The sequence below is a fragment of the Canis lupus genome, chromosome 28, assembly GCF_011100685.1.
Source record: "Canis lupus familiaris isolate Mischka breed German Shepherd chromosome 28, alternate assembly UU_Cfam_GSD_1.0, whole genome shotgun sequence".
Taxonomy (NCBI): domain Eukaryota; kingdom Metazoa; phylum Chordata; class Mammalia; order Carnivora; family Canidae; genus Canis; species Canis lupus.
In genome coordinates, this window is record NC_049249.1 from 13,101,410 (window position 1) to 13,126,580 (window position 25,171).

The 25,171-nt window shown below is 37.3% G+C and overlaps 1 protein-coding gene and 1 pseudogene across 2 annotated transcripts in view; both read right to left on the reverse strand.

The window, feature by feature from the left end:
- Positions 1-3,457: 3,457 nt before the first annotated feature.
- Positions 3,458-5,070, reverse strand: LOC100685206 (annotated as a pseudogene).
- A 6,027-nt stretch (positions 5,071-11,097) lies between these two features.
- ERLIN1 (ER lipid raft associated 1) overlaps positions 11,098-25,171 on the reverse strand; it is a 37,054-nt gene continuing 22,980 nt past the window's right edge. For both annotated transcript variants that reach the window (XM_038578515.1, XM_038578516.1), the window contains 4 exons: positions 24,372-24,463; positions 16,881-16,970; positions 15,768-15,847; positions 11,098-13,395 (listed from right to left, as the gene is read on the reverse strand). In XM_038578515.1, coding sequence (XP_038434443.1) covers positions 13,174-13,395; positions 15,768-15,847; positions 16,881-16,970; positions 24,372-24,463 — 484 coding nt within the window. In that variant the 3' untranslated portion in view covers positions 11,098-13,173. The remainder of the gene's footprint in view (positions 13,396-15,767; positions 15,848-16,880; positions 16,971-24,371; positions 24,464-25,171) is intronic.

Consider the following 25,171-nt stretch of genomic DNA (forward strand, 5'->3'; position numbering starts at 1 on the left):
CTCCTTCCTGCTAGCCATACAAAGCAACCCACAATCTTTCAACATCCTCTGCGGTTTTCCCTCCAATCTTTAAAAATTATGGTAAAATACGCCAACAGAAAATAGGTTTGCTATCCCTTTCTCTCCATTTGGAAGTTATCTGACTCCTATTTGTGTTTCAAAACTAAGTTCAGGCATCATTTTCTCTAAACCTTTCCTTTCATTTATCTCTGGTCTGATTTCAGTGTCCTTCCCTTGTGTTTCCATAAAACTGTGAATACTTCTCTACAAACATAGCATTATAACAAAACTTGTTTGTTGGCTTGTTTAAGTCCAAGGACAATATATTGTTTCTGGATTCCTAGTGCCTCATCTATACTTAAATAACAGAATTTAACAAATGTTCAAAAGCAATAACAAATAATGAACTATCTCCTCTGCATATACATTTTGTTGACTTTAGAACAGGTCAGGAAATGACTAAGTGGAATTCCAGAAACCCAGGATCTTTCACATGCCCTCACTAACCCTACTTCCAATAGGGCAATCATTGGTTCAGTGACATGTTGACTCAGATTGCCCTCCAGCCAGTGGAAAGCATGCATAGCATGGACTCTGAATCCGTTCTGTGTACCAGTATTGCCTAATTTGTCAATAGCCTGCACCTGTGTAATCCTCCTTGTTGGAGTAAAGTGGCTTTTCCTGAGTTTGAAAAATGCCACGTGTGTCTACTGATATGAAACTATATCAGGTATCAGGCAGAAGGTTAACTGAAAAAGAGGAGCCTGACTCTAAGTGATCTGGTCATCTGGGATGAAGGGACTAATATACATCAGACTTTGAGCAGCCTGCAAACTGGACCAGTAATGCATCATGGGTCCAAATGTAGTAGGGGGCAACTATATTTTATTGATTATAAGGTGCTTATATTTCACATTTTAGTGTCTCTAAAACTGGGATGTATCTTAAATTCAGAGAAATACAATATTATAATGAGAAGTATAAGAGAAATCCAATGTCACTATTATACTTGAGAAATATAATAACAAATATTGATTGAATAGTACCTAAGCCTGGAATTTCATACATTAATCCAGGAAACAGAGTGGTGAAAAAGCAATGAATGGCTTACAAATAATATCTAAAAAGTTCATTTTGCACTGGCTATGGGAGAATTTTCAGTGGCTTGAGAGTAAAAAACCATCACTTTTGAGCTCCTTCTAATTGTCAGAGAAAATACACACATTTCACTCATCCTCAACTGCCTAACCTTGGAAGGTAGGTGTTATTAATTCTACTTTATAGATGAAGATCCAGAAAGTCTGGTCCTGCCCAAAGTCACACAGCTAGAAAATGCCACAAATGATCAAATTTTAAAACCTGTTAGCTTGGTTCTATTCTATGCTCCCACCTGAAGCAAGCACTAACCCTAAAGATAAAAATAATTGTTATCTAAGACCAGAAGAAAAAAAATTTTTTTTTCGTTTGAGCAACTGGATCATTACTGAAGATCAAACATATCCCTTCCATGTTAGAAACTAACAGAGAAGATAAATAGGAAAGAGAGGCCTGAGCAAGCTTCTTGAATTTGGCTTATAAGGGCCCTGAGAATGGAAATTTATGAGAGTCATTTCATCCCAAACAACTATAAATACAAAGTTAAGTCCAGCTTCATGAAAAACTCAGAATTACAACTGACCATTCTGACAGGGTTTAGAAGATTACCTACGAGCCATGAAGTACTTACTAGTCATCATGTTTCTATTTTATCAGGACAATTTGTGCTAATTATTATTTTGTGTGTGTGTGTATATATATATATTCTTCTTTTAAAAGTTTTATTAAGATATAATTAACATACTATAAAATTCCCCATTTAAATGTCCAGTTAACTAGTTTTTAGAAAACAGAGCTGTGCAGTCACCACTGCAATCTAATTTTAGAATATTTTCATCACTACCACCCCCACCCCCCAGAAAGCACCGCTCATTTGCCATCGCTTTCCAGCCCTATGCAACCATGAATCCACTGTCTCCATAGATTTGCCTGTTATAGACATTTCATATAAATGGAATCATACAGTATGTGATCTTTTGTGTCTGGCTTCTTTCATTTAGCATAATGTTTTCAAGGTTTATCCACATTGTAGTGTGTATCTGTCCTTCATTCCCTTTTTATGGCCAGATAGTATTCCAACACATGGCTCTTTTGCATTTTGTTTATCCACTCACCAGTTGATAGACGTGTGGATGTTTCCATTTTTTTTGTTATTATGAATAATGTTACTATGAATACTTTTTAAAAAAAAGATTTTATTTATTTGAGAGAAAAAGAGAGAACATGAGTAGGACAGAGAGAGAGGGAGAAGCAGACTCCCCGCTGAGCTGGGGGCCCAATGTGGGACTCGATCCCAGGACCTGGGGTCATAACCTGAGCTCAAGGCAGCCACTCAACCGAGCCAACAGGTGCCCTCTATAAATACTCTTGTACAAGTTCTTGTGTGGATGTGTTTTATTTGTCCTGGGTCTATACCTTGGAATGAAATTGTTGGTCATATGGTAATTCTAAGGAATTGCCAAACTCTTTTCCAAAGTGGCTGCACCATTTTACATTCCCAGTAGAAATTTATGAAAATTCTAACTTTTCCCTATTTTTTAAGTACCTGTTATCTGTCTTTATTTTAGCCATCCTAGTGGGTGTGAAGTAACATCTCATTGTGGCTTTCATTTGCATTTCTCTGGTACTTAACAATCTTGAGAATCCTTTCATTTGTTTATTGGCCATTTGTATATCTTCACTGAAGAAATGTCTATTCAAGCCCTTTATCCATTTTTAAATTGGGTTGTCATTTTATTACTGAATTACCAGAGTTCTTTATATATTCTGGATACAAGTCCCGTATCATATATGATTTGCAAATATCTTTTCCCATTCAGAGGGCTGTCTTTTCACTTTTTTTTGAGGTTGTCCTTTGAAACACAAAAACTTAAAATTTTGATGAAGTCTAACTTATGTTTTTGTTGTTACTTGTACTTCTGGTGTCATTTCAAGAAACTACTGTCTAACTCAAGCTCATGATGATTTACTCCTATGTTTTCTTCTAAGAGTTTTATAGTTTTAATTCTCACATTTAATTTTTGTGTATGGTTTAAGGAAGAAGTCCAATTTCATTCTTTTGCATGTGGATATCCAGCTGTCCCAACCCCATTTGTGGAAAAGATTATTCTTTCCCCATTAAGTTGTCTTGACACCCTTATTGAAGATTAACTGACCATAAGTGTGAGGTTTTATTTCTGGATCTCAATCTATATGCCAGTGTCACACAGTCTTAATTACTATGGTTTTGTAGTGTTTTTTTTTTTTTTTTTAAAAACCCCAGGTATATATTTTTTTAAATAAAGAGAATTGCAAAACATGGAAAAAGTCAGATCAGAAATTCTACTTATTTCTTTAATAGATCATTTTTTTGACATTGTAACATTAAGTACTATTACATAAAGCAAGATGAAGAAATTTTGCTTTATAATGAGAAAAGTCAATAAAACTTGCGAAGAAAAACAAAAACAAGCCAATTTGAAAATAAACACAGTCCATGCCAAACTAGTATAAAATGAAGCCAGACATTTTCAAAAAGAAAAAACTTTCTTCCCAATATTTTCTTTTTATGGTTTCTGAAATTGGCGAGACTCTCAAATTCAAAGGTTGCTGAGTTGTTCTGATTTGACATCTTTACACCACTCTTGTCCTTTGGCTTATCTTCTTCCTTAACAACTACTTTTTTTGTAGTTTCCTTTCTGTCTTCTTTGATGCTAGCTTTCTTTACTCTTTCCTCAAGATAGCCACATTTCTGACCTCCTTTTCCTTCATCCTCAGAATCTGAGAATCCCTCATCACAAGCTATTTATCTGATACTCATATAGAAATTCTCTTGTCTGAATCTTCTCCATCTTAATCTCCACTGTCTTCATGAACAGCATCTTCTGGAATAGCTTGCATCTGGATGCCAAGTGCATGAGGTAGTACGTGTACATTTTCAAATAAATGTTTTATCTTTTCCTTATATTCCATAGTGTTTCAGTTTGTCACGTTTGAAGGACTAATATGCAGTTTGAAGTCTGGTCCAAAATACTCAGTAATCATTTTATGGCAATTTATGGGGAACTGCAACAATTGAGGGCAACTAGTCTTATATGTCAAATATTGAACAACATTACAGATTATCTATCTACCTTCCCTAAGCATTAGTAATGGCATATTGAAAATTGTTACTTCTACACATTTAGCATGATCTTTGACTGTCATATTGAAGCAACTAAGTCTAACACCAAACAGTGAGTCTGCACCACACTGACACCACAGCAGTAGGTTGATACATCTCCATCACTTTTAGGGTAATAGGCTTACTTATCTTCCCATGACTCAATATCTATACCATCTCTCATTGGAAAGTTCACAGTAGAGTATTTGCCTTTTTCTGTACCAATATTCCTCAAGTCCCCATATTTATGGAATGATACAGTCATTATATGATCTGTGAATAAAAAGCTTCTTGAGCACCATCATCATGATGAATATCAATAATAATATATAAGACTCTCTGATGACACTTCAGTAATTCAAGGATGGCAAGTACAATATTATTAACACAACAGAATCCTAATTCTGATTTCTTAGTATGATGTAACCCTCCTGCCCAGTTAATAGCCACATTGGCTTGCTGTTGATTTAACTTCATAGCTCCAACCATCAAGTGAGAACTCACAAAATTCAGAGTCCATCAAACTCTGGAAATCATCTCCAACACTAAATTTCTACATCTGCTTACTATACTCAGACATGCTATCCAGTTTTATTGAATGTAAACATTTGATGTACTCATCACTGTGGTATTTTGTCATTCCTTCAGCAGTGGTTTTATGGGGACTGTATTATTTCCATTTTTCTATATAAGCCATAATCTAGCAACAAGTTATGGGTCATGAGGGTTCTATGAGGTTTCATGGGCTGATTCTGTCCATAATAATAATTTCCAGTATCACCATCATAGTAGTAGCTGACTTTCTTCTTACCACCTCCCTAACACTAGGCCATGGACTCCTAGACCACAGCTGGCTTCCCGCTCTAGCTCCTGCTCCTGCTGCTTGGCTGCCACCGAACTTGGGGGTGGCAGTGCGATAGAGAAGGGCAGGTTGGAGGGTGGAGAGAAAAGGGTGATGGGAGGGCTCAAGAGCACGTAGGGCATATAGTAAAATACTGACAGTGATTATCTTTGTAGATAAATTTTTTTTTTTTTTTTGCTTTTCTGCATTTTCCATTTCTTATGTTGAACACTTTTATCACTGAAATTAGAAACGAAGCATATCAACTATTATTTCTGAAAATACTAATCAAATGATTGGATAACAAGGAAAAACATGTATGCTGACCAATCCTAAATTATTTTTATGAACCTACAGGAAATATTAACTGGGAGTCAACCAGCTCCAGCACAGAGGCAATGGTTATATGGGGCTCTGAATTTCAGAGGAGAAGAAGGAAGATGGCCAAGGTCTTTTTGATGGCCCGCTGGCTCTAAGAATCAGAAAATAATGGTTAATAGTTCACAAAAAAGAAAGGAACCTGTACATTTTGTTTTGGAAGTCTGTATTACAAAGCGGAGATCAACAAAAGCTTGCAAAAGCAAATTTGTCATCTGGTAACATACCTGATTTGAACTGACTTTCTTTAGTTTAAAAACCTGCATTGTATTCAGTTGCCAAACAACAAAATAGTTCCTGGATGACTTATCTGATCTTACTGGTGTACAGACTTAAATGGCTTCATCCAGGTTTGGAGAGTTGTAACAATTTGATTTGACTGATTTTGTTATCACCAGTGGATTACTTAGTTACGCCATAAATTCAGTGAAGCTAAAAATTTTCCAGAATGTGCATGTATGACTTGGGTGGATTTATTTGTATTTACCAAGGAAAAAAGGCACAAAGTATTCTGTTTACCTGAAACTATTTTTATCTAAAAAGTGTCCTGGATCAAACTTTTCTGGGTTGGGAAACTCCTTGCAAGTGAAAAAGACCAAAGACAGTAATGCAATACAGTAGTGCCCTGAAACCAAGAAATGGAGAGTGGAATGGTACTTTATCACACTTATCCTTGGTTCATAAAAACAAATCTAACACTCTTAATTATAGTGGATTGAACAGGACTCTTAAACTAGCCTAATGAGTGGCTGGCTAGAGTTATGGCTATTTTACACACTCTCATATATTACCTTTACCCGAGTAGTAAGATGGTTCTTAGTAGGAAGAGCAGTATTATGGTCAATGCGCAATAGTCAGTTGTTGAAAAACTAGGATTTGCAATCCATATCATCTAGACAATGAACTACTAGAATTGCTGTACCAAATCAGGAGCTTACAGAAAATTTTTTCCTTTCTGAATCCAGATGTGAATGAAAGAAAATGAGATAATGAAACTGCTGAATCAAGCCCCACTTCCTTTGCTTATAAAATGGGGTGAGGTAACCAAAACAACAGGCTTTCTTCCTTTTTCACAAAGATTTTTGTGAAGATTAAATGAGAAAATAATACCAATACTCACAATTTATATTGGTCCCTTCACATTTACCTGACACTGCACTTATTAGTTTTTTTAGAAATCTCATTTAATTTTCACTTTAGCCATGTCCAGCAGACTCTCTTTGTTCATGTGGTGTAAACAAGGAAACTGACATTCAGAAAGAAGAAATAATTGGAGATTAAATTTAGCAAGTGGCATGGCTAGAACTTGAACCGGGTTCTATCTGATTATAAAGCATCTCTATTTAAGTGAAAGCTTCCTTTTTCCATTTTTACTTTATTTTGTATTTCCTTAAACATTATTTTACAATGATTGGAGTAGGTAATACTTGTACATGGTATAAAATATAAGAAAATATACAAAAGGGTGAAAAGTGAAAATGAATCTGTCTTTCCCTATACTCTTCTGGTTCCTTCTCAATGTAATTATTGTTACCCACTTATGATATAAATCGCTTAGCGATTTACAGAGAGAAAAAAAAAAGACACATATATACATCCCTTATTTTTACACAAAAAGTAACTTCCTATGATGGTTGTTGTTTGCTTATTATTCCACTTTATTAAAATAAGGGAGTTGAAAAAATTCTTTTGAAATGAATTTTTAGGGACGCCTAGTAGCTAGCAGTTGAGCATCTGCCTTTGGCTCAGGGCATGATCCCAAGTCCGGGGATCAAGTCCCACATCAGGCTCCCTGTGAGGAGCCTGCTTCTCTCTGTGTGTCTCTCATGAATAAATAAATAATATCTTTAAAAAAATGAATATTCAAGGAAGCTTCCAGTCTTTAAATATCACAAATATTGCTACAATGAATATTTTTAGTTTGGGGGAAGTATTCATTAAGGATAAGTTCCAAGTAATGAAGGTACTTTTTAAATTGTGTGTTTTAAATTTTGATGAATACTGCCATATTGGCTTCTATAAGTATTTTATTTAGTTTACAGTTTAACATTCTCTGTGTATATATTTGAGCCACCAAGAACAAATTTTCATGTAAGATGTAAGATAGGGATATATATTGTTTCCAATTCCCCCAGAGTTTTCTAACTTCTATTGAATAATCCGTATTTTTCAGTTTATTCCTATACTTTAATTGATCTATTAAAGAAGCTGTAGTACACAGCTTCAATAACTGTGACTTTAAGATTTTATTTGAGAGAGCAATCAAGGGGGGGGAGGTAGTGGGAGGAGTGGTGGAGGGAGAGGGACAAGCAGACTCCACACGGAGCATGGAAGTGGATGTGAGGCTTGATCCCACGACTCTGAGATCATGACCTGAGCTGAAATCAAGAGTCAGACACTTCACCAACTGAGACACCCAGGGGCCCCAGTAACTGTGACTTTATATTTTAACATTATGTAGTGTTATTGTGACTATTCTTTTAAAATTTTCCCTACAAATTTGGGATGTTTTATCCTAAATCCTAAGCATTTTATCCTTTTAAACTTGCCTTCATTATGTCTTTTTAAAGGTTTTATTTTATATAGGGTAGCAATTGATTGTTTTAAAATAATAAATTTGTGGGCAGCCAGGGTGGCTCAGTGGTTTAGTGCCACCTTCAGCCCAGGGCCTGATCCTGGGGACCCAAGATCGAGTCCCATGTTGGGCTCCCTGCATGGAGCCTGCTTCTCCCTCTGCCTGTATCTCTGCCTCTGTCTCTCATGAATAAAATCTTTAAAATAATAATAAATTTGTGAGGCACCTGAGTGGCTCAGTTGTTTAAGCATCCAACTCTTGATTTTGGATCTCAGCGTCATGAGATCAGACCTATGTTGGGCTCCATGCTCAGCTTAGAGTTGGCCTGAGATTCTCTCCTTCTCCCCTGCCCCTTCCCCCATTCATGATATTTCTAGAGTAAATAAAATCTTTAAAGTAATAAATTCATATCTAACCACTGAACAATTCTATTTTTGCAGTTGTGTTCAGAAAATTTTCTTTTATCTTCCAGGTACAATTATACCATCTACAAATCTGCCTCCCTTGAAATTTTTTTTTCATTCCTGTTTTCTAATTCTAGTAATGGTAGATAGATTTATTTTTTTTTAAAGATTTTATTTATTTATTCATGAGAGACACAGAAAGAGAGAAGCAGACTCCATACAGGGAGCTCAACGTGGGACCTGATCCTGGTACTCCAGGATCACGCCCTGAGTCGAAGACAGATGTGCTTAACTGCTGATCCACCCAGGCGTCCCATAGATTTGTTTTATTCCTGGTATTAATGGGGATCCTTTTAGTTTTTTATCATTTAGCCTTATTTGAGAAATGTTTTCTCTGGCTAAAGAAGTATTCAGTCTCATTTTATTAAGGATTTAAAAAATTAAAAATGGATGTTAATATCAAAAGCATTTTCTGTACAAATGAGATATCATGTGATTGTCCCCTAAATTCTACTTACATGGTGAATTTTTTGTTTTTTTTAGAGAAAGACAGTGAGCTTGAGGGTGTGGGAGTGGGGGCGGGGAGGGGTAGTGGGAGAGGGATAGGGAGAGAATCTTAAGCAGGCTCCATGCCCAGCAGAGAGTCTGATGTCCGGCTCTTATTTCATGACCCTGAGATCATGACCTGAGCTGAAATAAAGAGTCAGACACTTGACTGAGCCACGCAGATGGCCCTACATGGTTAATTTTACTAAACGAGATTTTAGACCATTCCTGTATTCCTGATTATCTTCACTTGATGGTGGTGTAGTTATTTTCAATGTGATGCTAGACTATGTGTTAGTAGACTTTTGCACTGTTATTTTTAAGATTGGTAACTGTTTTTGTTTTATAGTATTTTGGTCAGGTTTAGCACCTTTTCTTCCTCTTCTATTCTTTGGAACTGTTTAAATGTAAAACCCAACCCCTTAATCACTACAGAAGACTGACTACAACCTCAGTGCACATATGTTTTGGCAAATGCAAAGTGCTCTGTAAATATTAACCATAAATATTAACCATTAGAGGCAGCAGTAGCCCAAATGTCTTGGTTTGTAATGTCCTGGAAGAGAATTTGGGCTAAAGAAGGTTGACAGTTGGCTTGGGTACCTTAGAGCTGCAAACACATTTTCTATCTCTTCTTCCTTTTTCAAATCCATCATAAAAAATCAGAGTTCAGTTCCCATGAGATTCTTATTGCTAGATATCACTGCCCCCTTTATATTCTGTATCAGAGTGGGATGGGGCCTGGGAACCCCAGATCAGCCTCCCCCACTCCAGGAAGGCAGAAATGTACCCCAACAATTACCATGCAGAAAGCATTATGCTAGTTGCATAAAAATATGTTGCTGAACCCACTGAAGAGCCCCTCGAGGATGTATAAACAAGCTCAGAGATGTTACATAACTTCCCACAGTTACTTACACAGTAAGTCCTCACACAGACACTCTACCTTAACTTCTACATCTTTTCCCCCCACTACTTACTTTCCTGCATTTCACATTCATCCTTTTGTTTTTTCAAGTGACAAAACTGGCCAACTCATATGGGACAGGCATGAGCAATAGATATCAGCCCAAGTAAGAGGAGAATCACAGTCCCTGCCCCTGGAGAGCTGAACACTTGTGAGGAAAGACATTAAACAGGTAAAGTGAGGTGTGTGAAATGTTACAAAGACAGAAATGTGGAGTGCTGACCTGAGCCAGCAGTTTAGAATTACCTGTCTGAAGAAGTAAAGATTCATCAGGAGTTAGCAAAGTAAAGTTGGAGTTACAAGGGGAAAAAAACTAGCCATGTGGATGGAACAATGTATGTAAAGAGACACAAAAAAGGCACATTCAAGAACCCGGGCTGGAGAGGCCAGTGGGGGCCAGATCACAGCTTTCTATGCACACACCTAGGACTTAATCCCAAAGCAACCAGAAGCCACAACTTCTAATTCACAAAATTCCTTTTTCCATAGCAAGTTCTAAATTACTTCATTTTAATACCCACCAAAGCCTATAGGATAACTGGTTTTAGTTAAATTTCCCTGGTCTGCAGAAGCAGATATACAATACTATGGGGTTGGAGCCCACAGAAACCCAAGTAAAGGGGTGCTTGCCCCAAAACTCCCAATTACCAAACCCTGATACCCAACATCACTGTGAAACTGTTCCCCAGGAAGGAAAGGTTGAGAGCTTAGGAAGAGCAGGTCCAGCCCTGGCTCTTGGACTAACATCTGAATTAGTGAAGTTAGTTACATCATACCACTGCCAGTTATAATTTGTACAATTTGTCCTTCCTCTACCTCAGTAAAACCACCATTTCCCTTCTTTACTTCTTAGACTCTGAAGGGCACAATGCTCCAGGCTCCCTCTTTCCTCCTCTGATGCTGGCCACATCCCACCAAGAAACACAACATTCCTTGTTAAATTCTGTGAGTTAGGAAGAGTGGAAACCCTGCTTTCAAAATTCTTATACTCGGGAAGCAGTATTCTGAGAAGAGTATAAGAAAAGCCTTTGCAGTTGAGTTAAACTAGTAAATAAACTGGCTACCTAGATGAAATGGGCAAGACAGTCTTAGCAACGTGTTAAATCAACAGAAAAGAATGGAGACATAGGAAAAAAAAATACAAATCACTGATAGTAAAATAATTTTATTTGGTTTCTTTTTTTTAAAAAAAGGTAGCATTTCACATATAAATTTAGACTTCAAGATTACAGTGTATATTTGCCAAAAGGAACATCCCTGCAGGAGGGATAGACTTAGAGCCTGAGCGAGCACTGGGAAGCACACTCCATGGAGAGTTTAAGTGGAAGTAGTTTCTTTACAATTTCACAACATTAGTTCCCTGTTCCTCAACTCTGTCACCAGGGGGCTTGTAAGAAAACCCACATCCATCATTTTGGGGCAACAGCTTTTAGCTCATGGGAATAGGAAACATCTCTAGGAATGAAAGCACAAAGGTCAATTGACCCAAATTTCCCACAACAATCATTATCTACCTGCAGCAACGATACCATGACAGGTGATGAGTTTATTCTTATAGTTCAAAGGTTCTTTAAAGGAGGACTAGAAAACGTAAGATCCATTCATAAAGAGAGTGTATACAATAGGCAAAAATAAAAAAAGGATTCTCTCCATATTACAAATGCCTCTCTAGTGTAAGGCCCAGGGAAAAGACCCACTCATGTCTGGGATACCTTCCCCAGAAAGTGTTTGGCACAACCTGCAAACTGTCATGAGGCTGACAGGACTGACAGCGGAAAGGTTTCTGGAAGTGGTCCCATGACTTTTCTCTCTGGCTTGAACATCGTATACATGAAAAGTGTCTTAACAAGCTGCACAAACTCAGGCCTAACTATGCAGCACACTGTTTCGGGAAAGGTAATCCAAAGGGAATAAAGGCCCAGATGAAACAGGTCTCCCATTGCCACAGGCCAACTCATAACTCACTCTGTCATCCTCTCACAGGAGACTAAATCCCCTGGCTGCCCAGGAAGTCAGTGGAATCCTGATTTCCTAGGGAGGATGAAAGGTGGAGAACAACTTTGATTTCAGTATCTCAGAGCCAGGAAAAAAAAAAGAGAGAGAGAGAGAGACAAAGATGACCAAAGATGCTAAGTTACTCTGTTCCACACTATGTAGGCTCCAGAAGGACAAATTGAGGAGAATCGGTGTGCCAGTAACCATGGCAGCCCTAGGACTAGCCTTTAGGCAGAGGTACTGAGGCAAATAAATGTACCCCAAATCCAGTTTTAAAAATGAAAACTTCCTGCAGTTATGATACAATACTATACAGTGAACAGCTGGGGACTGTATGCTGCTCGCAGTTCTGATTAAAGCCCTGCCCCACTCTTGGCCAGCCAGAGCTGAGAGGTGACTTATAAGGAGTCTATAGCTAAAAACCAGGCACCTTAGTTATGAATGGCCTTGGGGCAGTGATGCAGTCATCATCCAATGGAGGGGAATGCAGGGCCCCAGAGCTTTGGTTCAAAGCAAAGGTTTCATCTCACCCAGAACTTCAAGCCAAGCTCTATCTCTGAGCCTACTAATGCAATAACTAGTGATTAGGAATCCCTGGTTGGGTGGCAAGGTACATATCCCAGCAGGCCACCAACTCGACTATAGGAAAACAAAAAGGTGCAAATAGTATCAAGTAAATAGTTGCTCAAGTGGAAGATCATTTCCTGGAGAACCTCAGCAGACTAGATGCTAATCACACAGATGAACACTGGGACTGGGCCCCAAAGAGAGAGCCTGGGCCCCAGGTGTAATCGATCTTCTTTACACTTACCACATCCTGGCCATCTTCTCTGGCCTCCTATGTCTTGAATGGCTGAGCACACATCTCCCCGGGGACCAATGTAAACATTATTCAATAGATCTCAGCTTAGAAAAACACAGCTTGTTATTTTCTTAATGTCTAACATTCCAGTGCAGGCAGTATCTTAGCATCAGACTTTTCCTCATTCATGAGTACCAGTTCAGAAAGGAACACACACAGGATACTTGATAAAACTGTAGCTGAAAAGACATTTGGGTGCCAGACACCTGGCTCTATCTTCCAATCAGCTGATAAACCAGGGCTACCACAGGAGAGGCAGAACAGACGGAGCACAGGTTCTCTGTGAATCTGAAGAGTCGTATAACTATTGTTCCCACTTTACCCCTTGGGCCACATTTTGATATGGGAGTACATTTCCACCACTTGCATCAACCTGTGCTCTCCTTGTTTTGGATGGGGCTCTCTCCTGAGGGTTCAAGAGCCTCCTTAGAGAGGAGAGAGCTTTTTCTTCCAGTCCTAACATCTGAATATTTCGAAGCACAAGAGGAGTCCATGAACATGCTAGGGATGTTGCTGCCAAAGTAGATCTTACTGTTAGAAGCAATGGCCTGGTACCTTTTGAGCTCCAGATATTCCGGGGTCAATTTGTGCTGTGTGGGAGCAAACAAGAGCAAAGGCATCAGGACGCTTCTGTCCAACAGTCATCTCTCTCTTTTCTCACAAATGTTTTTCCTACTGCTTTTCTGAATATCACTACTCAATGCTGAATCACTGCCAATGACCTCCTCTCAGTTTGAAGCATGGCTATCACATTAACAGCTATATTTTAGACTTGAAGTTCCTTAAACAAGCTCCTGTCCTTCATTTTTTAATAAAGAAATGATTGAGGAGGTGGGTTCCTGGGAACAAGGATAATAACTAAGATTTCCATAGTGACTTGGACCTTGCAAAATAATTTTGTATATACTTTCTTATTTCATCTAGCTGAGTTCAACCTGGAAATCAGTCTGGAATCTCGGCAGGTTCTCTTTTAAGAGGTAAATAGGTCAAAGGATGAGAGTAGCAGAGCTTCAAAGGAGCTGGGTTCATAACCTTATAATCAACCATCTGTGATTCTGCTTTTCTTGACCACATTTTAAAAGTGGAAAAAAATCTCAAGAAATCATCTGGTCTGGCCTCATGCCTCTATCTAGAAGCTGGGTATTTAAACACTGTGAGGGACAGATGTCTGCCAATCAAATAGGTTTTTTTAATTTAAATCATGCTGCCATGATATATACACTCAAAATCTCTTTAGGTTTGATTAAAACTTATTTCTAATATTTCCTGGAATATACTTCCTCTAGGAATCCTTTCCTCACCTCAAGTCTCTGGATTGTCCCATTAGGCAAAAGCCCATCTTGCCTCTCACAGCCCCCAACACCTTCTACTTTCTGAGTCTATACTCTCTCCAGTTGATCCATATCCTCTATTGAAACACTGTCATCAAACCTGGTCACAGTACATAACCAAATTACTTTCTATTGCTTTACTAACTAACATAGGTCAATATCTGAACAGCATTTTTCAAAATGGCATAAAACTGCTATCCCTTTCAACATAAGGCTAAGCTAATGACAAGGTCTTGATACTTGTGCCTGGCCAGCTTCTCCCACGACAGATCTGAATTGCTAGTTTTATACACAAAAGTTTCTCACCTTGCCTCCATCTTGACCAAATCCCATTGTTTCTATAGAGCGGTGTCTCCTCAAATATGTTAAATTTACTTCAAAATTTATACTGGATTTCAAAGTACTGACAACTCTCATTCTATAAACCTATCATATATGATCATTTCTTCTGAACCCTTAGTATGCTGTTCCTTTTTAAACTGAAAGAATTTAAGACCTGTCTATACCTTAAATCTTGACTCTAATCCTTCAAACCACACCAAACACTTTGGCAACCTTTCTCAGCTCTTTCAATGTTTCTATCTACTCTACAATTAATAGCTTTATAAACCTTGGTCATATCCTCCCCTTCTCAGACTACCATAAGCATCCTAACAGCCTCTTCCTAATACCTACTAAGTAGGCTTACATTCTCTAGACCTAATTATCCTGAGTCTCTAAACAAAAACTGTTCACTTGTATCACCCAACCTCCTTTCTCAAATTATCAGACATGAAATTCCTCACAACTAGAATATTTTTTAAATCCAGTTAAACAAACAATACTCAGGGGCATTTGGAAACGTGTGCTGTGGGGAGGAGGTGTTGATTGTTCGAATAATCAACACTACTGACACTTAGCAGGCAAGGGTCAGGGATGCAAAATAGCCCATAATGCATGAGACAGTCTTCAAAAATGAAAGAGTAGGGGCAGCCCTGGTGGTGCAGCGGTTTAGCACTGCCTGCAGCCCGGGGAGTGATCCTGGAGACCCGGGATCGAGTCCCGCATTCGGGGCTTCCTGCATGGAGCCTGCTTCTCCCTCTGCCTGTGTCTCTGCCTCTCTCTCACTCTCTCTGAATGAATAAATAAACCTTTAAAAAAAAAAAAAAGAAAAAAAAGAAAGAGTATTTCATCTCAAAATGCAAAGAGTTTCTGATGAGAAACACCACACTAAACAAGCTTAGCATTTTTACAAAAAAGCTACCTTACTGGAAAGCAACCCTAAATGGACTTTTACTCTTTTTCTGTTACTCCTGTCATTCCACGAGAAGACTGTTATCTTTCCTGATTACTGAGCCCGGATAACGGCAGTACAGATAGATGACTTACATACGTGTTTGATCTGTGTTTATCTGACCTTTGTCCTAGCTCCCCACTTTTACAAGGAACTCTACAAAATTCTCCCCAATGAGTGTGCAATATGTCTTGATGAGTGATTAGCTGTTTCTAGAGTGTGGTGGTAACTACCCTTCCTTGACACTGAAGAGATCACCTCTATCATATTAGAGGCCTCTCCTGTCCCCCAACCCCCCAAGGAAAAGCAAAATCCCTAACATTATATTATTAGGACAGTGGCACAAAGAGCCAGTCACCTTGTTTGAGGTGGCATATTTGTGTGCAGCATAATACTCAGCATCTGCCTTCGCCTTCTCTCTGGCCAGGAACGCAGCATCTAGCAAGCAAAATACAGTCAGGGTGTTTAAAACAAAAAAAAGTTGTAATCTATTTCCTTAGCTGGGTAAGAGTTAAGATTCTATGTTAAAGAGGGGTCTCTTTATCCACTGCCTAATATTTTGATCACTTACTTATTTTTTTAAAGATTTTTTTAAAGTAATCTGTACACCCAATAATGGGGTTTGAACTTACAACCCCGAGATCAAGAGTCACATGCTATAATGACTGAGCTAGCCAAGTACTCCTTGATCACTTAAAGCATTTAACATTAGTAGTTTTCAAATCCCAGTCCCCAGAAACACTCTTCTCAAAGGGGGATACTTTTGTCAATGTCAAAGAACTCTCAGCTCATTAGAGACCACTTCATTTTCCACCTAATGCTGCTTCTTCTTTCCTCTAGCCCTCATCACTCAAAAAGCCTCACACCCTACCCAGGCTCTATGCTTCAAGTAAAATAATGAAGTCCAGGGATGAAAGCTCTGCTCTATTTATTGCACTGTCCCCATCTCCTCCAAATTTGATCAAGTCAGTTAATGGAGAACGACAAGGAGCAACACTATACAAGCAACAGAGGTTGAATATCTGGTCTTCAAGACTGTGAACTCAGAACATTAACATCTCACTATATGAAATCAAACAGTTTGAAAGCCTCTACAAAAATTGCAGCTTCTCTCCCCCACCCACCACCACTAATTTTTTTGTTATTTTTTTGTTGCTGGGTAGAAAAGAAACTGGTAGTGGTGGGTTTTCTTATCTTATACATTCTTTACAATTGGTTATGGGTAATTCTCATACTTTGCCTGAGAACAGAGTGGTAGCTAATAAGCCATAACTAAAGGACAGAAAATGAAAGGAAGAGTTACCTACAGTCACAAACCAAACCAAGAGCTGAATGTGTACTGGCAATTTTCTAAAGTCCTCCAGACCAGATTATTCTGTCTATTGTCCTCCCGCCCACCACAATCAAGAGCCCAATTTCTGAGGCAGAAAGGCAACTCGGACAGCCAGAGCCTCTTTTCTCACTGATGTACCTTCAATTTCAGAAATTCGCTTTTCAGTTTCTTTCTCCATCACCTTCTGCTGAAACCGAATTTTTGCCACCTGTGCAATCTTCTCCGCTTCTATAATCATACACAAAAGAAGACACATTCAAAAACATTTCTCTAGTTCCAGAAATATTTAGAATTAGCAGCACACAGTCTTAACATTTAATTATATGTTTTATGGGCTAACTTTCATTAAGTTTATCCACCCAGACTATAAACTACTTAACATAAAAAAGGAAATTTATTTCCTATTTCACTGTTCTGTTGACAGTGCTAGTTCTGTAAGAAAGGGGAGTACAAAAGGTTCCATTCCTTCATGGGATTACACAGCAACAGTCCACAAGCTAATCGGGAAAATGATACTTCATGAAAAGTACTCAGAACAAAAATAGAGCAACATAAATGCATGGCAACACAGAACAATCTTATAAAATGGCAGGAGAAAGAAAGAATAAGGAAGGTAAGTTAAACCAAGAAAGGCCCTCTGGAAGAAATCCTAGAGAAAATAATGTACATGACCTAGGAGGACATGGCAGAAGGCAAAAAGACAAGAAGAATGATTGAGTAGTCACAATGAAAAGGTGATTGCAGAGCCAACTGACAAGACCACAAATAATTAGACTAGAAAGAAGGCTAGATGACCCCCATCTTTAGTAGTAGGCTAAAGAATTTTATATACTCAGGATCAACTGTTCAGTTACCATCAGGGAGATCACAAGATGAAAATAGTATCAGAAAGAGAAAGCAGGCTAATTCAAATGACCCTGTGGAAAATAAGTGTTAGGGATGAACAAGTTAGCTGCAGCAGAAGAAACCAAACACCCTCAAGTAAACCCATGACCTAACCAAAGGATCCAGGACCAGGGAAGAAAGACCCTAATTATACTTTCAATACAATCACTCCAATTCTTGAAGAACATTCTCAGTTCTTCTTTTCCACCAAAGAGGTTAAATATTAACACATCTTCTCTCTGGCCCCTGGGGAAAGTACATAGTAGAAAAAAATTTTCCAAGTGGCTTCCTATTTCCAGAAGATCCAGTATCCTGTGGCAAAGACCCCAGCGCATACTTCCCTATTTCTCCATTAGCATAAAATCAACCTATGTCACACACACACACACACACACACACACACACACACCCCAATAGACTATGATGCTCAACTGGACTAGAAACTTACCTATACGCAGAAGCTCTAGATAAAACTTGAATAATAGGTAAGGCATCTGGAGCCTACATTTAAAACCCAGAGAATGGTGTCTCAATGTAGAAAAACTGTTGCAGTCATCCCATTTAACATGCTCTCTAACATGCAGGGATAAACCAATAAAGAGCATGAGTAGACTTCCAGTTTTAGAAAAATGGTGGAGTATGCTAATAAGAAAAACCTTCAGCTAACAACACCTTAAGGTGTTATAACATTTTTTTTTTTTTTTAACGTATGGCTAAGATAATAAGAAAGTAGGAGAGATCCTCAAGAGACATAAGCAAAGGGAGAGCTGAGAGCCAGTACAGTGGCAGACCTGGTGGTGGTTATTAGACAAGTGAAGGAGAGGGAGTTGGGATATTGCCTATGCAAGGCCAGGAGATGAGGCCTTGAGATGTTAGAACTGAGACTCCTGTATAAAATTGAGACCACTAGACGGCTTCAGCTCCAGGGAGGCTAAAAAGCTCTACCCACCAGCCCAGTGAGAAGCAAGCTCTTTTCCATTTAGACACGTCACATGAAACTGAAACACCCAAAGACAGAGAGAAAAATCATAAAAGTAAAAAGAAGAGAAGCCAAACAAAAATGAAATAATATTGCCATAATGACAAAGAAAAGTAAGGTTCGCTGGGCTTAGAATTGTAGGCTAGATTACCATTCAAGAATGAAATAAAATCATTTCAGACCAAAGAAAACTGAGTAAATATCGACTCCTTAGCCTTCACTGAAAAAAAAACAATAATAACAACAAACTAGCAGAAAAAAAGAATGAATTGCCAAAAACAATGGCGAGGGAAAAAAATTAAGTAACACCTATAAATCAAAATAGATGTTTACTGTAAGAATCAATGATAATGGTAATAATGGGGGAATAAAAACATAAAACCAGAATACAAGGCAATGATATGTAAAATTGGGGGACAGTGATAAGAATTAAAGCATTCTAAGGTTTTATTTAAGAGAATAGAAAGAGGAGTGCCTAGATGGCTCGGCAGGTTAAGTGTCTGCCTTCAACTCAGTCATAATCCCAGGGTCCTGGGATTAAGCCCCACATTGGGCTCCCTGCTCAGCCACATCTTTCAAACCTCTGCCTATGGCTCCCAACTTCTTCTACCTTCTCCACCTCCTTCTACCTCTGCCTGTGACTCCCCCTGCTTGTGTTGCTTGTGTTCTCTGTCAAATAAATAAAATCTTTTTTTAAAAAAGGTAGGATGGAGAAAATGACTAGCTTTAGACTTAGTCATGTCAGGCATGCTTATCAACATTTTACAGGTAATGACTAGTTATACATTCTAGAAACAGAATATAAATCTTCTAAGCAAGTAAAAGGAAGAAAAGAATAAAGAAAATCCAATTCAATACCAACTGGATAAGAGAGAAAAAAGCAGCAGAGGAAAAAAATGCATGGTAAATAGCACAAAATTAAATAATACAAACAAATCCAAATATAGTAGTAACCACAATAAATATAAAAAGACTAAACTCACCAGTTAAAAGACAGATTCTCACATTGGATAAGATAACAAAATCCAGCTATATGCTGTTTACAAGAGACACACCTAAAACATAATGACATAGAAAAGTTGAAAGTAAAAGGATGGGAAAAGATACATCAAGAAAATAACTAACCAAGAGAAATCTGGCATAGCTATAATATCATTAGACAAAATAGGTCTTAAGCCAAAAAGTGTGTCTGGAATAAAGAGGGTTATTACATAATAGGAGCAATTCTCCAGGAAGATGTAACAATACTGAATCTCTTAATGATATAGCCCTAAAATATATAAAGAAAAAAAATTACAAGTCAACAAATCCATGGTCACAATAGGAGATTTTAATTTTAACACACACCTCTCAGTAACTGAGAACTCAAGAAGGCAAAAATTAGAATACAGAAGATGTAAACAACACAATTCATAACCCTGACCTAATGGATATATAGGGAAAACCACATCCAACAAATAAGAAAACACATTCAGTCTTTTCCAGCATACACAAAACATTTACCAAAAAAGTACCATGTATTGATAGGCTACAAAACAAATTTCAACAAATACTTAAGACCATATAACAGATATTTTCTGACTGTCATGCAAGAGGTAGCCCCCTAAAAATCCATTTAATCAGAAATTGAAAGAAATACTTTTAATACTTCCTAAGTGAAAGGAGAAATCATAATGGAAATGTTTTTAAAAAATTAAAATGAACATCAATAAACTACATTTTAAAACTTGTGAGATATACCTAAAGCAGAACTTAGAAGAAAATTTATAATCTTACATGCTTCCGTTAGAAAAGACTGAAAACTAAAGAATTAAGTAACTCAAGAAGTTAGAAGAGAACCAATGAGAAAACTCAAAAAAGGGAGAGAAATAATAAGTGTAAATAATAAAAGTGAAAAGTAAGTGACAATAGAATCAACCGAATCAAAATACAGTTCTGTGAAAAGATGAATAAAGTATGACAGACCTCTGGCACAAATGATGCAGCAAAACAGAAGGCACAGATAAACAATACTAGCAATGAAGAGGGACATGCATATTTGATAGAGGGTTTTCAAAATCAGAATAAAATTCTTCAAGTTTATGCCCATAAATCTGAAATTTCAGATGACAATTTTCTAGAAAAATGTAACTACCCAATAGACCTATTGTTAGTATAGAAATTAAATCAGCTGGCTAAATGTTACCACAAAAAACAAGCAATCATACAAAAGAAGCACAAACCCCACTAGACCAAGATAGTTTTTACAAGTGAGTTCCACCAAACCTACAATGAAGAGATAACATATTTTATACAAAATGTTCCAGAATACAGAAAAAAAAAAAAATGCTCTCTAACTCATTTTTGAGGCTTAGTGAATTCGTGAAAAAAACTGACAATAAGAGTGCAAGAAAAAAATAGAAGTTGAAATTTATGAAATAAAAGTAAAAATTAGGCAATAAAAGTAAAAATTTTAAAGAAATTATCAGCAAGACATAAAGAAAAATGTATTGGGGTGAATCTCCTACATCATGATCAAGTGGGTTTATCCCAGGAAGGCAAAACAGTTCAGTAATAGAGAATCTATTAATATAATTCGCATTAATAGCTTCAAAAAGAAAAATTATATGGTCATCCTCAACAGATACGGAAAAGTTTCTCAAAGTTTTAACAGTCATTCATGATAAAAACTCTCAGCAAGCAAGAAACAGAAAGAAACTTCATTAACCCAATAAAAGTTCAGCACAACAAGCATCCCTGGGACTATTTTAAATAAAGTTAGGAACAAGAGAAAAATATCTGTTGCCATCTTTCTTTTCAATACTGCATTGTATGTAAATCATAGCTTAAACCAGTAAGATAAGAAAAATTAAAACATGTAGGACTACAAAGAGAAAACCAGAACTATCCTGATCTGAAGACAATTTGCTCTTATGGGAAATCCAAAAGACTCAGAAACAGCATGTTCAGCAAGACTGCTAAATAAACAAAATTAACAGCATACCTCTAACAAAAGCAAAGACCAGTTAGAAAATGCACCTTCAAAAAAGAGCCTATTTGGTGCACCTGGGTAGCTCAGTCAGTTCAGTGTCTGACACTTAGTTTCAGCTCAGGTCGTGATCTCAGGATCCTGGGATGGAGCCCTGCATCAGACTGTGCTCATCCGCAGAGTCTGCTCATCCTTATTCCCCACCCTGGACTTCCCCCACACTCGTTCTTACACTTGTGTGCGCGCTCTCTCTCAAAATCTTAAAAAAAAAAAAGCCTATGATAATAGTAAAAAATTTGAGGAATATATAGGAATGAAACTCTAAGAAAGTGCTAGAATTTTAATAAGAAAATTGTAACAATTTTTTTGAAAGACATTTCTCATAAACAGGAACGTAACAGATTTATAAGATTCAGTATCATAAATATTGTAATTCTCTCCAAAACCTCAATACAGCATTTTATAGAACTTAAGCTGGTTCTAAAATTTAGAGGAGGAATAAAGGGCCTAGGACAGTGTAAGACAATTTTAGGAATAGTTAGACTAGTTAAGAGAAACAACTAAGGAAAAACTTGCTTTCCCATAGCAAAACTCAACATAAAAAGTGACAGTAATTAAAACAAGGTAATTCTGGAGAAGGCATGACACGGTTTTAGAAATAAATAGAGGAAATAATGAAATTTTCAATAAATAGCCTGAAAGAATTGGCTTGCTACTTGGAAAAAATAAACTGAATTCTAATGTCACACCAAGCCCTAAAATAAATTCCAGATGGATTTAATATCTAAATATGAAAAGCAAAACTTTAAAACCTTTAAAATAAAATTATTACTTTAAGGTTGGGAAATAATTCTTAAATGGAATAGAAAAAGCACAAATTAGAATGGAAAAGACTGATGAATATGATTACATGAAAATTAAATATATATGAATGTCAAAAGACATTATAAAGCTCAGAGACAGGCCACAAAGTGAGAGAAGATATTTGCAAAGCATAAGTCTGGGAAAGGATTAATATCCAGAAGATATAAAGAACTTCTACAAATCAGCTCAAAAAAAGTAATCAAGCAATGGGCTAACAGTATATTAACAGGCAATTCACATCCAAAAAAAAAGAAACCTGAATGACCAGTAAACAATATTCAACTTTACTAGTAATCAGAGAAATACAAACTGAAATTATGTGATACGTGTGCACCATCACACTGATCACACTGACATAAATTTTAAAAGGTCTAATGAATCCAAGAGTTGAGGAGGATGTGCAGAAATGGGAATTCAATAAAGAAGCAAAGGAATGGGAACTCAAACCTTGCTGAAGAGAAGGTAAAATGGTAGGATCACTTTGCAGAGCAATTTGGCAATACTGAATGTTATAAATATGAAGATGTATGTACCCTATGACCCAGCAATTCTACTTTGAGGTATGTATTCCAGAGCAATGCTTCTCAAACTATCTATGGGAGAGCAACCTCCCTCCTTTTTTTTGTATTTCAATCTGTTAGGAAGCAATATTTTATAAAGTATAACTAAAATTAATTACTAGGAAAAATATTTTAAAAATAACCACAGGCTCATTATTATTAGACTCAACAGACATAAAATTACTGTGTAATGCTTTAAGAACTTCTAAAACACTCATTCTCAATTTCTGCAGTCATCTCATTAGGGATTAGAAACAAAAAGCTGGTGAAATAGGGCACTAACTGACACTACACTACCACAGGAAAACTCCGAATGTGTGCATGAAGAGACATGGGTATTGGCATTACTGCAGCACTGTTCATAAGGAAAAACTAAAAACTACCTAACTCTTCAACACTAATCCATCAGCATGAACGGAGGTTCACTCACAGAATGAGTGCAGAGCAGTTAAAAATTAACTAAATCTACACATATCAATATGAATAAAACTCAAACAGTGCTGGTAAAATAAAGGCAAGTTGTGAAATAAAAGATGGAGTTTGATACCATTTTTATCTTTTAAAACAACTCTATGAACTGTTTATTGTAACATACTTTCAGTTACAGTATAAAAATATGGACAGAATCATCTACCTAAAAACTTTAAAAGAAAAGCTACTCAGAGAAGGGAGGTCAAGAAATAGGACCAGGTAAGTGTACACAGGAGGCTTCAAATGGATATATAAATTTATTCTTAAAAGAAAATGTGATCTGAAGGAATGTGGCCAATATTGCGCCTTCATTCGATTATTCTCTGTACATTCCTGCCTATTTGAAATAGTTAATGAAACACTTCTTAAACTTTCAGCATCTCAAGGAACAAATGACTGAGAGCCTAAGAGGGCAGTCCAATATAGAGTATCCTGGAGTGTTAGGGAAGTCACTGTGATTCAAAATAAGCTGTAAGCAATCCTGCCATACTGTCGAAGATGACAACATCTATCCATCCCAATAAAACTCGTTGTATGTCAACAGCAAGGAAGCATATTATAATCCTGAGCTCTGGCCAAAAAACTCTATTCTTAAACCATATGAACAAAACTTACTCCACAGATGCTAGAGTTGCCCAAAAATCCTATCCATTTTCCTGTCCTTGAAAAAGCAGTAGCAGCCAAAGACATGGTAGAACGCCAAAGCACTTCACGAAGTACTGGCACCATCTAATTTTAAAGGCTGTAAAACATCTGAATGACAAAAGTTTCTAGAATTCTCCACTATGTATGGTGCAATCTTATTTGATCCCATTAATATCCAGTGTCAGACTGACAAAAAACAGGACAAACTCGTAACACATGTACTTAGAGACATCCATTTCAGAAAAAAATCCAGGTACCTATAATAGCCTTTTTCCTCTCTGTCTCAGCTTCCTTCTCCACAACCTTTTGTTTCTGTGCAGCTATAAGAAGTTTTGTCTTTTCAGCCTCCCTGTGAAGCAAAATATTATAAAAATTAGAAATGATGTGCAGTCACAGGCAGTAATTTTGACTCTACAGTGGGTCAGAGAACTATTTGCAACATGAACTTCTGATCCATTAAGGTGCCAAGACAGGTGTTACTCTATTTTACTTACAATGAATCTGAGGCTGAAAGGTTTAATGATTTGCCCAAAGTCACCCAGATATAAGAATCAATTTATACATTTGTATTTTAGTCTGACCTTTTCCTCTAATTGTATCATGGGAAGGCCTGTGATCTCGAAGTACCCAGAGTGTATAAATGTTTCCTTTGTTGTTAGGCCTCCAACTAGCCCATATAGCACCTCTGGGCCAATTAGCAAAATGCAACAACCTCTGAGCAGATGCAGTCCCTCAGGTGCATGGTTTGGCAAGCAGAACAGAGCTGGATTTCAGCCCTTCCTCAGGCAGACACTGTGCACTGACCCTATTTGTTGTATGGAAGATATAATTAGGTAGCAGTTATTAGGTGACAAACTGGGGCTCAATGTAAGGAAAATTTTTCTAAGATTCTGAGCTTTCTAAAAATGGAAACAGGTGGCCTATCACGAAGCATGTACAAATGATGACTGGGTGACCACATGGCAGAAAAAGTATAAAAAAATTACCATTAGGTGGGAGGTTAGATTTAAGGTGGCTTTTAAATCTGGAATTGCAATAGTCTACAAAATTAGGAAAG